Genomic DNA, 16,391 nt, shown 5'->3' with positions numbered 1-16,391 from the left:
TATACAGGGAGAGTAATATGCATTATACTTTAGTGTCAAACTAAATGAATCGATGTATACAAAGTGTGTTATTTCAATTCCTGACCATCAAAATATCGTTTACTCCTACATGTAGGATGCATGGCTAAACAAACCAGCAAAATGCTTTTTGTACACTTCAGTGAAGAAAAAAAATACAGATAACGCTTTGAAACCCCAACCATTAATACTTTTGACAAAAACTTGTAAAGAGCTAAAGACCTCTTTAAGTAAAGGAAGATGTTTAGGCACATATACAGATTTGTCGTTTTGGTAGTCACAAGGCAATATAGTCAAAAAAAAAAAAAAAAAATCCAGTCAGTAAAGTTTTTTGACTAATTCATCACATGGAAAAATAAGGCCGAAATCTTATTTTCATCATCAAAATTTAGCTGTGCTGTACTGTTTTTGTCCTGTTAAAATAAGTTCAATTACATTTGACTGAAAAAACAATGCTGACATTTTTTTAAAAATTCCTGTAACATTAGAATCTTTTACATTGAATAAAAATAAAAAAGTATGTTAAATGCTTTATTTACATGTAAAGGGCACAGTTTTTCTTGTATAGTTTTATTTTTGACAAATTATGACTTAAAAAATATAAAGATTCAATTCAGTTTTTTTTTTTACCGGTATGCAAGTATTTTAAGATTCCAATTTAATTTGCGAAACTTTGTCATATACAGCAGCGGTCCCCAACATTTTTTTTTACCACAGACCGGTGTGATGTGGGCCTATTTTTCACGGACTGGCAATGTGTAGCAGAAAAATATAGTAAATATACTGTAATTTCCCGAATGTAACGCACACTTTTTTTTCCCCAAAAATCAACTTGTAAAATCATGGTGCGCATTATACACGGGTACAGGGATGGAGACAGAAATATATATATATATATATATATATATATATATATATATATATATATATATATATGTATACAGTGCCTTGCAAAAGTATTCGGCCCCCTTGAACCTTGCAACCTTTCGCCACATTTCAGGCTTCAAACATAAAGATGTAAAATTTTAATTTTTTGTCAAGAATCAACAACAAGTGGGACACAATCGTGAAGTGGAACAAAATTTATTGGATAATTTAAACTTTTTTAACAAATAAAAAACTGAAAAGTGGGGCGTGCAATATTATTTGGCCCCCTTGCGTTAATACTTTGTAGCACCAACTTTGGGGTATGTTTCTATCAGTTTTGCACATCGAGAGACTGCCATTCTTGCCCATTCTTCCTTGCAAAACAGCTCGAGCTCAGTGAGGTTGGATGGAGAGTGTTTGTGAACAGCAGTCTTCAGCTCTTTCCACAGATTCTCGATTGGATACAGGTCTGGACTTTGACTTGGCCATTCTAACACCTGGATACGTTTATTTTTGAACCATTCCATTGTAGATTTGGCTTTATGTTTTGGATCATTGTCCTGTTGGAAGATAAATCTCAGTCCCAGTCTCAGGTCTTGTGCAGATACCAACAGGTTTTCTTCCAGAATGTTCCTGTATTTGGCTGCATCCATCTTCCCGTCAATTTTAACCATCTTCCCTGTCCCTGCTGAAGAAAAGCAGGCCCAAACCATGATGCTGCCACCACCATGTTTGACAGTGGGGATGGTGTGTTCAGGGTGATGAGCTGTGTTGCTTTTACGCCAAGCATATCGTTTTGCATTGTGGCCAAAAAGTTCAATTTTGGTTTCATCTGACCAGAGCACCTTCTTCCACATGTTTGGTGTGTCTCCCAGGTGGCTTGTGGCAAACTTTAAACCAGACTTTTTAGGGATATCTTTGAGAAATGGCTTTCTTCTTGCCACTCTTCCATAAAGGCCAGATTTGTGCAAAAAAAATACAACTTCTTAAAAAATAATAAAGCCTAGAACCAGATATGACTGCAAGCATTCCCCGGAGCTGGGCCTTCTCTGACTATGTACAAGTATTTCCTCTTCTCACATTCATCAGCAGTCGCGTGCACACACAGATCTAATAATAGGAGATCACTATGAAAAGGCAAGTGTGGGTGAGCATGAGCATATAGATTGTTGTCATATGGACAGACTCTCCCACCTCAGCTGTAGATCTCTGCAGTTCATCCAGAGTGATCATGGGCCTCTTGGCTGCATCTCTGATCAGTTTTCTCCTTGTTTGAGAAGAAAGTTTGGAAGGACGGCCGGGTCTTGGTAGATTTGCAGTGGTCTGATGCTCCTTCCATTTCAATATGATGGCTTGCACAGTGCTCCTTGAGATGTTTAAAGCTTGGGAAATCTTTTTGTATCCAAATCTGGCTTTAAACTTCTCCACAACAGTATCTCGGACCTGCCTGGTGTGTTCCTTGGTTTTCATAATGCTCTCTGCACTTTAAACAGAACCCCGAGACTATCACAGAGCAGGTGCATTTATACGGAGACTTGATTACACACAGGTGGATTCTATTTATCATCATCGGTCATTTAGGACAACATTGGATCATTCAGAGATCCTCACTGAACTTCTGGAGTGAGTTTGCTGCACTGAAAGTAAAGGGGCCGAATAATATTGCACGCCCCACTTTTCAGTTTTTTATTTGTTAAAAAAGTTTAAATTATCCAATAAATGTTGTTCCACTTCACGATTGTGTCCCACTTGTTGTTGATTCTTGACAAAAAAATTAAATTTCATATCTTTATGTTTGAAGCCTGAAATGTGGCGAAAGGCTGCAAGATTCAAGGGGGCCGAATACTTTTGCAAGGCACTGTATATATATATATATATAATGACCGATTTTTTTCTTCTTCTTTTATTGACACGGCCATGTTGCGTTGGAAACGTATGCGGCTATCCTTTGCCGACCATTATGGTACATGACGTCACCATTTTGTTTCCGTAATACTTCACTCTGATTGGTCAAATGATTTCGTCTGTGTTAAATTCTGCTTTTTTCACTCTTCATAAAGCACAGAATTTAGTTTCTTGAACTCATTTGAGTCAACGTTTATTGCAACTCGGACCATGACAAACGTAACACAACACAGACTTCCTGTGTCCGTCAACTATATCTGTCCCTCGGGAAACTCAAACCCAAATAATAATAGTTCCTCTTGTTACAGTCTACAGCGATGCGCTCCTTCCGATTTCCGACTTCAGTCCTCACACTTATTTTACCGTATCTATCCATGGAAGAAACATTTATTCATCATGATGAAACAAGCAAGTTATACAGCAGCTTTTAAAAGAAAAGTCACATCTGTTTTGTTTTCTCCTGGATTCTGGTAAGTTGGAGAAGTTGTCAGATCATAATATTACTGTACATATTGTCAGTTTACGGTAATGTTTTGAACTACCAATGTGCTATGCTTGTGCTGTGTTTCACCAGTCAGTAAAATGACATTTCTGTATCTGTACATAAGCTCTGTTTTCTTGTATTCTTCTATTTATTGGTGCTAAAATTAGGGTGCGCGTTATACACGGCTACAATAATTTTCCCTATATTTTACAAGTAAATTTGGGGTGCGTGCTATACACAGGTGCGCCTTATATTTAAGAAATTACAGTAAAATAACACAATGGGGCTGAAAACGAACATTAAGTGCACCTCACCAGATGCTGAATCAACCTTTTTTTAACACCGGCCTCTTCTAAAAATTGACGACAAATATCATTGGTCGCAGGCATGATAAGTTCTCCAGTCGTTAAAGGTTTCTTTGCTTTAGCATTACAGTTCGCCACGAGTTATGATGCTCTCAGTGCATTCGCTTTTGTTAATGTGGTGGCCCTCACTAATTTTCTCCATCCTTCGTGCTCCCGCTTTTTTGTTTAAAAAAATTCCAAAGGCTTGTCCATTATTCCAGTGTGCTTAGTCTCTATGTGCTGAAGCAGCTTTGAAGGCTTCATTGCCTTTTGGCCACATATTATGCAGAGTGGACTTGGCGTCGGCTCCTCTTCTGACTCGTCAGGTGGGCTTTTCCCCGTAAAAAGCTGTCCAAAGACTATTTTTCAGTCATCTTTGCTTGCATGTGGGCTTATTATTTCCGGGAATAGATCTTATGCGCCTACATCATACATCATTATCGAGGACAAGCAAACATAGATATAACAAAATGGATGCTAGCTCTAGTTGATTTTGATGATGACATCCTATCCAGTTTTATTATTATATCTATTAACGAATCTGAGCAAAACGACTGGAAGAACCCCGTCCACCATTGCTGAGGAATAGACTTCACCAACAGTTAACAGGAAACGGGTCTCGGGGCCGATAGGCAGTGGGCCTATTTAAAAAACAACAACTTACAATTCAAATATTTTCAAAAGGCACCTCCCTTTGAGTCTACATGAGGAGCCGCATCGAAAAATTCAAGGTTGTTCCCTAATAAAATCCCGATTAAATACGTTTTTATGTAAGTATAACAAGATGAAAATTCTTTAAATGAATGCGTAAATCCTGGCATTTCTATAGATACAGTATGGATTACAGTCTAGATTCTTGGTTAGAAGCAAAAAAACGGGCAGTTATCGTTCATTTTACATTAATATTACAAGCTAAAGTTACCCTATTTTTTTCCCATTCATTACATTTTTTTCACAACGTTTCAAAGCGCACGCATGATGCTATTTTATATCATATTTACCTTGAATCCTTGACCAAACCACTCTCGAGACACTTCTGCCTGCTTGTATGCACTAAAACTTTCGTCTTGTTTCCACTTGTTCGGCGTTAGAACGCAGCGTGTTTATCACAGTGAAAGCCGCCACAACACTCTGCCTAACCTGGCCCCCTAGGCGAAGCAGTCTGTAGGAGCTGCCTCATCAAATGATGGTGAAGTCTATGGCTGAGGTGTACCACCCGCAGCAGATAGCGAACGTTACTGTTTACACTGACTGACGCTGGGCTGCTACTGAGATGTGTAAACACCTTTGTATTGGTGGCCACCACTAGAGGGCAACGTCCACATATCTCTACTCAAATTAGTCCGTAGAGTAGGCAAGCAGAATGGTGATACAGGCCAGAATGCGGTCGTTAATAAATTATTTATTATTTTTGTATGGCCTGGTAGCATATGCGCCACAGATCGGTACTTGTCCCCAGCCGATAGTTGGTGACCACTGACATACAGTATATGTATATACTTTATGAAGGGAATAGTTACCTTTCTCGCAAACACCATATAACTGTTTGCATTACTCTAACACAATATAATCAATCAGGGAATAGTATCGTTTTTAATATTTACTGTAGGACTGTTTGTATTACTCTAACGCACCTAATATAAAATAAATAGCACTTATACAATAGTTTAATGAAAAGAACCAGAATAGAGGGCATAAAAGATACACAACGCCATCTTATCACAGAAGCCCAACGTGCGTCATGAGCAAGATTGACGCACCGACTCTCGCAATCAGTTCTCCCGGGCACTCCAGGACAAAGAGCAGGGCGTTCTGTCCTAAAAGAAGTAGCATCGGAGAATGCCCGATATCCAACTGATAACACAACTGACAAGATTCCAAGAGCCCCCTTTGACGCTGAGGGGGCAGAATCCACATCCTCGCTGCCTGGACAACAGTAACGCCCAAATCCTCTTGTCCAATCAACAAAACACAATAATCCCACACACGCCCTTTTTCTTCCTTCTTCACACCCTTCTTCCTGCCCACGGCCCGCACCGCGAGAGCTTTCAAAAGACTGAACATTTAGATAATAACTGTCGCTTCTCGGGAACATTCCGATGTATCCATTGTTTTGCCGACAGTAGATCCAGCATTGTCTCTCCGTCGTCTGTTTTTGCCTTGTTTTTGACCATTGTCAATGAATAAATTGTCAACCTGTTTTCGGTGAGCCTTCTTTAAACCGATCAAAATGGGGTCAGTACAAAGGGTTAACACCGGTGTGGACGCGCGGAATTGGCCCCTCACGGCCGACTTGCGGGAGCGGTGCCAGCGGAACACCATTTGGTTCGGCTGTTGCTGTTTCCGTGGCCGGGGGCCCGAGTTATAATGAATAGGATAATTATTATTCTCAATGTTTTCCTAACTGGTCTTTCTTCACATAAATAAACAAACTTATAAATGATACATACAGTACTTGAAATATCACTATACCAGGTATGTCCTTTGTCTCCACACTCTATCATTGAAATGGGCTGTCTTCGTCTTTGACTACATTCTTGTGCCTATACAATGTTACAACTCCATGTGATAAAGTAGTTGCAATGAAAATGATTTGAACTCATTTATTGTCCAAACATTCAGGATTCATTTTAACAATGAAAACACATGTGGAATAATGTATTGCTTTAATGGTTGGGGTTATTAGAAAATGTTATCAGTAGTTTTGTATAAATCACAATTGAAAAATTCCTAGCAATATTGATGTAATGCACTAGTGAGCTTCCTAGTTACGTTTTTATTCATGAATGTCTCCTTTCAGCAGCTGCTCAGTCTAACCGTAGCATTTTACAGTGTGTATATAAATGTACGTATATGCGCTTTTTAATTGCAAACATACTGCTATGAGATTTAAATTGATATGCTGATAAATTACTGGGAATAAAAGAAAACGGTCTCACATTGTTCATGCATACAAACTCAATGTCAATGTCTGGCATGCGATCAAGCTCGTCTTGTTCCTCAGGAGCATGCGCTATGATAGTTCACCTGAGAGGCTTCAACAAGTTGCTTCTACTGACATTCAATGCAATACAGTATGCCATCCGAGGTTTCTTTAGAAAAATAACTTCTTCATTTCAAGCAAAAAACAGCAAAGGCCCACAAACCTTGATCAGAAAACTAGATTGGATTTTTTTTTTTTTTTAAACGGACATCATCGTTACAGTTTCGAGCCACCGCTGAATGCTTTCCTGTTTCTTAACAACTGCCATACGTCTATTGTAAGAAAAAGAATGGTGCATGGAGGCTTGTTTTGGCCAGTTTGCGGGTATCTGGCAATGTCGGCATGTAGGACAGTGTGGGGGAGGCCGGTAAAACACACAGATGTGCTGGCCAGCTGTGACGCAGAAGCACAAAAGACTCATCCGACCATTTTTATGTGACTGCATTTAAAGTAGATCTTTGAAATAACAAGGACAGTGGAGTAAAGCGTCAATGAGAAAATGTTTGGACAAGATAAAACATTTTCTAGTGGGCTTCTCCTGATTGGATTATGGTCGCACGAAGTGGTGACGAACTGTTTCCACTCCTGACTTTTTCTGGCTGTAAAATGCTGACTCGTAGGACACATTTTGGAATGAATTAATGAGCGAATCAACAATTAAGTATGACTGTTTTAGTCCCTCAAAATTTTAATTATATCAAAATCCTTTGGACAACTTCCAACTCTAAGAAAAGAGTTGTCCTGTCCTGTGAGGTGATTGTGCCTGAAAGCTCAAAGTAAGGTCCCTTGTATGCATTTCATGTGGAAGAATCACATTAAAAACTGGACATCTGGGGATTAACTAGAATGGAGGTTGTAAACCAAGCCAACATCAGTTGACCTCTGACAGACCATTCTCAGAAAGTAGAGCAATTATTATCAACCACTGAAGTGACCGTGAGACAATTATCATATGTGGCAGGGGAAAATATCCAAATTCGCTTAGTCCAAATATTATTTATTTAACATAAAAATGCATCTTTGTTGAACTATTATTCGTACTATACTAGTGTTGTGTTAATCTAATCGACCCAGTATTCACATTCATTTAATGAATTGGTTATTAATATGCAATTATTGTAGTAGGCCTATATGGTTTATATATATAGTGACATTTTTGTTTAGTAGTTGTTCGGAAATTTTTAAAAGCTAAAGGGCCATTTACATGGTGACGCTGCGACACCAAGGCGCATTGATTGTGTTGCGGAATGAGCTCGCCTTTACACGGTGACGGAATAGACCCTACTCACATGACGTCACAACCACGCCTCCGCGCCATATTGTCCGTCTACTCGTCGTGTTGATACATTACCGCTACGTAAATTCCTCCTATTATGGCGTGTTTTTCTGCTCGTTAACATTAATAATCAAAATGGTGAAGGCCTGTGTGGCGGTTGGTTGCAATAACAGAGAAGATAGACGGAGGGAATTGAAGTTCTACCGTATTCCGAGAGACTCGGAGAGGAGAGCGAGATGGACTGCTGCAATTCGACGAGAAAACTGGGCTCCAAACAATTACCACGGATTATGTAGTAGTCATTTTATATCTGGTAAGATGCATTTAATATATATTTAGAGGGTTTTGGGCTGACAACCACAATTAAGATCACTGCGAGGCTAATCACTGACAACATACAGTTTCAAATTCAAGATCCTTCTTTCTTCCACCATCATTACATTTTGAATAATATTTAGCTGGTACCAAGTGAAAGAAGTTGGCCTCGTCTACGGATCATCAGTTAAACAGGTGTGTCCAAACCTTTTGCAAAGGGGGCCAGATTTGGTGTGGTAAAAATGCGGGGGGCTACCTTGGCTGATTTACATAGAACAATATATTTAAACAAATTTTAGCAAGCCCTTCTGTGTGTCACATTTGCTTTATTATTATTTTTTAATTCATAATTTCAACAGTCTCGTCTTTTTGGCTTTCTCTTTTGACACTCGGACTCTTGCGAAATACTGCTGCTGTGAAAAAATAAAACTAGCTTCAAGTTGCTATAATTTCTCGCTGCGTATCTTCCCTGTAATGTTGTTGTACATGTCAGCGTGTCTTGTTTAGTAATATTGCGTCACATCGAACTCTTTGAAAACAGCGACTGTCTCTTTGCAAATGAGGCAGACACAGTTGTTGCATATTTTACTGAAGAAATAGTCCAATATCCACCTATCCTTGAAGCGTCGTCCATCGCAGTCAACTTTTTTTTTTTTTTTTGATTGTCGCCATTTTAGAAATCACACAGGGTAATGTTGCTTAGAGTGCTGCTCTTAAAGTTTTTCAAACTTTCGTGAGAATAGGCTGATTTTGTGTGGACAAGATAGTTGTAGATATCAGGGTAGCAGATGTCAGGCAGAGAGGGCGAAGACTGCGGGTCAAAAAATATCGATTTAGGCATCAAATATGGATCTGGCGAATGGATAGACTGAAGCTTTTCCACATAACGCCTTATATGCAACGCATCCAATGAGTTTACAGTGTCTGAAAGCACCGGGGCTTCCATGAATTGCTCTATAAACTGAACAACTAATTGAAACCATTGAGAATAGGGCTAAACGGAGACGGACAATATGGCGGCCGGATACAGCGACACGTCATTCTGTGACGTTGGTGAGTAGGGTCTATAGGCGGAGTTTGACTTTTGGGGCGGGGGGGCACAGCATGTTGATGACCCCGAAATGCAGTGTCAGCAATAAGATTAACTTACAACAATATTTATAATAATAAGTTGAAAATGAGCGTTTTTTTTTTTTTTCATTCTTGAATAGAATTCTAAATGAGGCTGCTATACTGCAGTTATACTTTTCGCCAAAATCGTCATCCACTGAAAATGGTACGCCTGCCAGTGTCGTGCCAATATAATTACCTCCTTCAAAAATTGTATCCCCTGGGCGGAGCCACTGCGCTGCACTGATTTGCTTGATTTCCATGTTTTAGTGATGTAGTTATCTATGAGGTTTTAAAACATGGCCCATCCATCAAAAAAAACCTTTTTTTCCTTGTCGTATAACATAACATACGTACAGAACGTAAAAAAGGCAATGTTTTACTGTTTTACTTGTAGGATAACCTATAACTGTTATAGTGTAATTCAAGCCCTGTATGGAGTTTCTCTAGTTTAATGAACGTCGATGTCCAAAATATATAACTGTGGTTCTTTTCTGGCTTCAATTATTTGTTTAAGTTCATATAACTCATAACTAATACTGACTGTCTCAGGAAATTAGAATATTGTGTATTCTAATTTCCTGAGACAGTCCTGTATATATACGCAGGACTGTCTCAAAAAATTAGAATATTGTGTATTCTAATTTTCTGAGACAGTCCAGTATATTTGTGTGTGCGCTCTCACAGCCGGGGGATACAATTTTTGACGGGGGTAACTACATTGTGAAGACACCGGTGATGGCTCTGTTGTATAATTAGCGTCTTTAGTGGGGCAAATTGAAACTCCGCTCACCATTTTGGTGGTGCTCTCTGGCGTTTCATGGTCAACATTTTCAATCCTTGGTTCTTGCTCAGTAGTTGTCGCTTTTAACTCATCTGCTTCCAAAAACGTATAAATACGTTCTGTTTTTAATTGTTTCAGTGTCCCAAAGACGTATTTATATGTCTTTTATGTTTTTTTTTTCATAAGAGACATATCTGGGTTCTAATTCAACTGAGCTCCAAAGCACAAAGCTGAAAATCCATTTTAAAGCAATAAAACTGGCCACTGGAGGGCAGTAGCGTATTTGCTAAGACCCGCAACCCAATTCAACGGCAACAAACAGCCGGGCAGCACAGCCGGGGCGCCGGCGGAAGGGTGCCAGGCAGCGGACGACCAAGCAGAACACCCGAGAGGACGTCTGGAATGCTAGGCGGTGGACGACCGAGCAGAACCGGGACCACCAGCGCAGCGGACGATGCCGTTGAGTCCGTGCTGCTCGCCGAGCAGACCCCACAAAGACTCAAAAAAAAAAATCCATCTTTATGAGACAGGCGGCGATGAGGGAAAAGTTTACGTGACTGCGGCTACAACAGCGTCATCTCTTAGTTAGTTATGTGTAAATAAATTGTTACTTTGCAATCAAAAGCTCTATTTGTCTTGTTTATGTTATTGTGTAAAAGGAAAACATTATTCAGATGTTTGGGATGTAACTAAAGCAAAAAATAGCTGTGTTAAAGTCAAAGTTATGTTTTAAATGTATGCTTTCACAAAAGCTCAGTTTCTGTTTTTTCATCAGAAATTGGAAAATTGCTCAAACTAACCTATTTTCTAGTGCTGATTTCTAAAGAATGGAAAAAGATATGAACTAACTTTTTTCCCTGCTGGAGGAAGAGAGTCTAATCTTTCTTTTGGTGGGTTCCATGTTTATATAGCAATAGAACAGAATTGTCTGTGGCCCTTGCAAAATCAATCAAAACCCAGTAAAACAGCCGGGAGCGAAGGGCCTTGCTCCGGTGAAAATGGCTGGGAGTGAATGAGTTAAAAGCGTAGGTTTGAAAAAACAACGTATATCCATCTTGCCTCTTCGGTCCTAGGGTGGCTTTGACTAAGAAAAGCAAATGACTGTTGAAGGTGCTCGTCACATGACCTGTTCGAAAAATAATTTTGACCCATTATAAAAATATCTTTTTTTTTGTTCATTTCATTTATTTTTGTTGTTTTTTAATTGCTTTACAACTTTTATAGACATATTTTACCGGGAAACGCTTAATTTTAAAATTATATATAGGAAAGCCAATTAGATGCAATAGCACTTTTCAGCCCCCAGGGGGGGCTGGCACCCCTGGCCCCCCCTTAAACTATGGCGCGGAACTGCGACATCACTCGAAAGGAGACGGAACCATGTAAATGCAAACATGAAATGGGTCGTGTTTTGTTGTTTTTGTCGGTGCATCACCATGTAAACGACCCCTAAATGTGGCTGTGCTTGATCAAGATTGGGAAACACTGAAATAGAGCAGGGACTAGGTGTCAGACTTTTGTAATATGGTGGCGTGGTATTGCAATAGGTCCATTGTGATGTTTTGCATGACATGCTACAACAGGTATAATGGACTGTGTTGCATGTATCTTCAGAATTGGTTTGATCTCTTCCTCATGTCTTGCATTAGTTTCTTAATGAAATTCTTTTCCTTATTTAGATACAGCTTTGTATTTGGAAAAATTAATGTCTCATACTGGGCTCTGGCTTTCCTTGATAGCATTCTTAGTGTGTTTTTTTGTAAGGTCCACAGAAGATAAAACATGACCTTTTGCATAGAATTAGAACTACTCTCCTTCCCCCCACCATGCTCACGACTCCCCATCTTCAGAATGGCAGGGCCACAGCCACGCTTGTTAAACAGGCAGGTGCTGAGCTAAATGTAAAGTCACGCAGATGAGCTATCATTTACTCTGTTTCACTGAAAAGTGAATGTTGCTGACTTTACCTTGTGGCTTTCAGACAATGGCCCTGCAGAAGACGTGGAAAAACTTTTTCGATTAGTTGACTTTTCTGGATTCTTACGATCATGTATTTGTGACAAGACTTATTTACACCAAGCAGAACAGTGTAGTTTTGTATGAATATTAACTTTTCCTTTGCGTAGGTAGGTAGTATAGGTACCACACTCTTTTATCCTTCTACAGTGGTATGAAAAAGTATCTGAACCTTTTGGAAGTTCTCACATCTCTGCATAACATCACCGTCAAATGTTATCTGATCTTAAAATCACACAGATGAAAAACAACTGTCTGTTTTAACTAAAACCACCCAAACATTTATAGGTTTTCATATTTTAATGAGGATAGTATGCAAACAATGAAGGGGAGAAAAAAGGTAAGTGAACCATCACATTTGACATTTTGTGCTCCAGCGTCCTTTGGCAGCAATAACTTCAACCATACGCTTCCTGTAGCAGCAGAGCAGTCTGGCACATCGATCATGACTAATCTTGGCCCAGCCTTCTCAACAAAACTGCTGTAGTTCAGTCAGATTCCTGGGATGTCTGGCATGAATCGCTTTAGGTCATGCCACAGCATCACAATGGGGTTCAAGTCTGGACTTTGACTTGGCCACTCCAGAACGTGTCTTTTGTTCTTCTGAAACCATTATGAAGTTGATTTACCTCTGTGTTTCGAATCATTGTCTTGTTGAAGCATCCATCCTCTTTTTAGCTTTAACTGTCTGACAGAAGGCCTCAGGTTTTCCTGAAAATATCCTGATAAACTTTTGATTGTATTCTTCCATTAATGATTGCAAGGTGTCCAGGCCCTGAGGCAGCAAAACAGCCCCAAATCATGATGATCCCTCCACCATGCTTCACGGTGGAGATGAGGTGTTGATGTTGGTGGGCTTCTCCATTTTTCCTCCACACATGATGTTGTGTGTTACTCCCAAACAATTCAACTTTCATCAGTCCACGAAATATTTTGCCAAAACTTCTGTGGGGTGTCCACGTGCCTTTTTGTGAACATTAAACGAGCAACAATGTTTTTTTTTTTTTTTAGACAGCAGTGGCTTCCTCTGTGGAGTCCTCCCATGAACACCATTTTTGGTCATAGTTTTGCATATAGTTGATGTTTGCACAGAGATATTGGACTGTGCCAGTGATTTCTGTGAGTTTTTAGCAGACACTCTAGGGTTCTTTTTTTACCTCTCTGAGTATTCTGTGCTGAACTCTTGGTGTCATCTTTAGTGGATGGCCACTCCTTGGGAGAGAAGCAACAGTGCCAAACTCTTTCCATTTGTAGACAACTTCTCTGACTGTCGATTGATGAACATCCATACTTTCAGAGATGGTTTTGTATCCTTTCCACGCTTTATACAAATCAACAATCCTTGATCGCAGGTCTTCAGACCGCTCTTTTGACCGAGCCATGATGCACATCAGACAATGATTCTCATCAAGACAATTCTTATCAGGTGTGTGTTTTATAGTGGGCAGGGCCACTTTAAACCACTCATCAGTGATTGGGCACACACCTGACTTAAATTGTTTGGTAAAAATTTGTTTAAATTGCTCTTTAAGTCTCCTTAGGCAGAGGGTTCACTTACTTATTTCTCCGCCTTCTGTCATTGTTTGCATGCTATCCTTATTAAAATATGAAAACCTATAAGTGTTTGGGTGGTTTTAGTTAAAGCAGACACTGTTTTTACATCTGTGTGATTTTGATAAAGATTAGCTCACATTTGATGGTGGCTTTATGCAGAAATGTGAGAAATTCCAAAAGATTCAGATACTTTTTCCTACCACAGTATGAGAATAGCATCTCAATACTTATAAAACAGAACTGCGCTTCTTTTGGTGGAACTCTTCGCTTTGATGGTTTCCGTTTCAAACTGTGATGTGCATGTTCATTTAAAAAAATATGCCTGGTTACACAGGCAATGCTTGAAGTTTTAAAAGCTTAAACCATTGGAACCTTTACTATAATGTGAAGAAAAACAAGTTAACTGGGATCGAGTCAAAAAATGAAAAAGACATCAAATGAATGGCTCAGAAATATTTCAAGTTCAGAAAACGGCAGTAAACCAAAGCAAGTGAAACCAGTTTAGTCATGTAATAAATAGAGTGCAATGGCTTATTGTTTTTGTGTTGCCATAAAAATAGTATCACCAAATGTTGTTGGCATGCTTTTGAGTAAGGCTTACACAACCTGGCTTACACATTCCACATGAGATGGAGGAGGTTACCGGTTTGTCTCAAGTGCAATAGGGAAACTTTTGAAGTCATGCGGGAACATACTTCCAAGCCAGGAAGAGTCACGTGAACTCCAGGTTAAACGGTGCACTTGTTTTCATTTGCTGAATGATTTTCTGCTGAATCAGCTCATGAATCTTTCTGAGTAATTGAGTTGGGGAAAGCTTTGTTTTCCCAAAACCTCATCGGTTGTGTGCAAACAGCAAATTGTACATGACGTTCCCTCGGTGAGATCTTGTGGTTCAGCTCTGTTCCAATGAGTGAGCCTGTTTTTAATTGACGTATTCTCTAAGGCATTGCTCGTACAATCTTCGCCCGTCCTTGTGCTCTTCAGGGTACTTGCAAATTGCAGTGCAAATCCGTCACAAAGCAGTCACTTGGAAGAACCTGTCCTCAGAACTGCTCCAAGACAGCCGAGTGGACGACGTGCATACAAAAAAAAAGTAATATCTCCTGCGTTACATCCAGTTCATTCTCATGTGTCCACTTTGGGTTTGGAGCTACTGGCAAGAAGAAAGATGAGGAAATGCAGTCGTCACCAGCTTCCAATTCCTCATATGTCTAAGTTAAAGGCTCTCATGAGAAGATCCAGGTCACCTATGTTTGCAGCCTGGAAGAGTTCGGGCTGGTCCATCATGGATAAAGCTATCCGGAGAGCGGCCCATATGTTTCCAGACATGACCTGGTGTGACTGCTGCCGACTCCGGCTTTTCCGTTGAAGGCTGAGGGCTGTTAGGAAGTTGCTTGCCGCCTCTCTGGGGAAAGAAGCGCAATCACTCTTGTTTAATTCACTGGCTGTCACTGACTTCTACTGTCGTCAACGGTGCTGCAAAAAAAAGATCATTGACTGCCATCCTCTCCTATTTAAACATAAATAGAAAAATTAAATGCACGTTTTTTTGACCACTTTGCCTTTTCTAAGATAATCATTACGACATTATGGTACAGCTACATAGCTATGACGGCACATTAATTGGCAATGCCCATTCATATTTTTAATGAAAATTATGGTCACATTCCAAATCCTGTGCCGTTAAAGGCATTTGAAGAAATTATGCTATGATTTCTGAACTTTTTCTTTTTTAATGAGAATAAAACTTAAAACTAAAATGTGTGTATCTTCATCAGCTGTTGTCATCGGCTGTTATCTTAGTTCGCAGGTGTCAAACCGGCCCTCCACATAATTTTGTGTGGACCGCGAAAATAAATCTTGGGCACCAACTTTCTGTTCAGATTTTTTTTTCTCTTTTTAAAAATCAAAATAAATAAGCATTTATTAAAGAATTAAAACATAGGAAAATATTTTTCGTTCATACCTTTATTATTTCATAAAAAAGGTAATAATATAATAAAAATTAAATACATTTGTTTTTTCCCCCTTTTTTATAAAGTTATCAGTGTCAGGTGTACCTTTCTGAACACCCAGGAAATAAATTAAAACAAACAAAAGCACATAGAACATAATAAACATCAGTGATATAACAACTTTGTCTATTGTAATATTACGAACTTGATCTCGTAATACTGTATTACACTAAACTTTATTCTTTCTTTATTCTGGTAATATCGCATTTTTCTTTTCATAGTATTTCAATGTATGATTTCATTCTTGTATTATTTTTCAACTTTAATCTCGTAATATGACATTCTCGTAGTTCTATTTTTGTATCTTTCTTTCTTGCTTTGGCCCTTTTGTGGCAGCTGAAGTCACGTGAATGGCAGCTGAAGTCACGTGAATGAGAAAAATATTTAATTAGCTCTTTCCACGATGAAAATGTAAGATTTGAATAATTAGGGTACATATATTATATATATATATATATGTATATATATATATATATAGTTTTGGCCCAAAATTTGGATGTATATTTTCCCTTTAAGGTCAATCATAGAAGCAAACAGAAAAACTGAGCAACTCCTCCAGATGACATTGTCGAAAATTACTATATATTGTTTCTCCTGCTTGGTAACTTTTTTGTCTTGTGACCAGTAGACATGTGGCGATTACCGGTTTCAAGGTATACCGTGGTATGAAAACGCCAAGGTTTCAAAACCGCAAAAAATTTCCGTCTTACCGTCCCTGTG

The 16,391-nt window shown here is 39.1% G+C and overlaps 1 protein-coding gene across 3 annotated transcripts in view; it reads right to left on the bottom strand.

Moving 5' to 3' along the window:
• Window positions 1–1,134: 1,134 nt before the first annotated feature.
• Window positions 1,135–16,391, bottom strand: part of pex5la (peroxisomal biogenesis factor 5-like a) — a 187,272-nt gene continuing 172,015 nt past the window's right edge. For all 3 annotated transcript variants that reach the window (XM_057840380.1, XM_057840381.1, XM_057840383.1), the window contains one exon: window positions 1,135–15,061. In XM_057840380.1, coding sequence (XP_057696363.1) covers window positions 14,860–15,061 — 202 coding nt within the window. In that variant the 3' untranslated portion in view covers window positions 1,135–14,859. The remainder of the gene's footprint in view (window positions 15,062–16,391) is intronic.

The sequence above is a fragment of the Corythoichthys intestinalis genome, chromosome 7, assembly GCF_030265065.1.
Source record: "Corythoichthys intestinalis isolate RoL2023-P3 chromosome 7, ASM3026506v1, whole genome shotgun sequence".
Classification (NCBI taxonomy): Eukaryota; Metazoa; Chordata; class Actinopteri; order Syngnathiformes; family Syngnathidae; genus Corythoichthys; species Corythoichthys intestinalis.
Note: the sequence above shows the minus strand (reverse complement) of the source record. Positions and strands in the feature narration are given on the sequence as shown.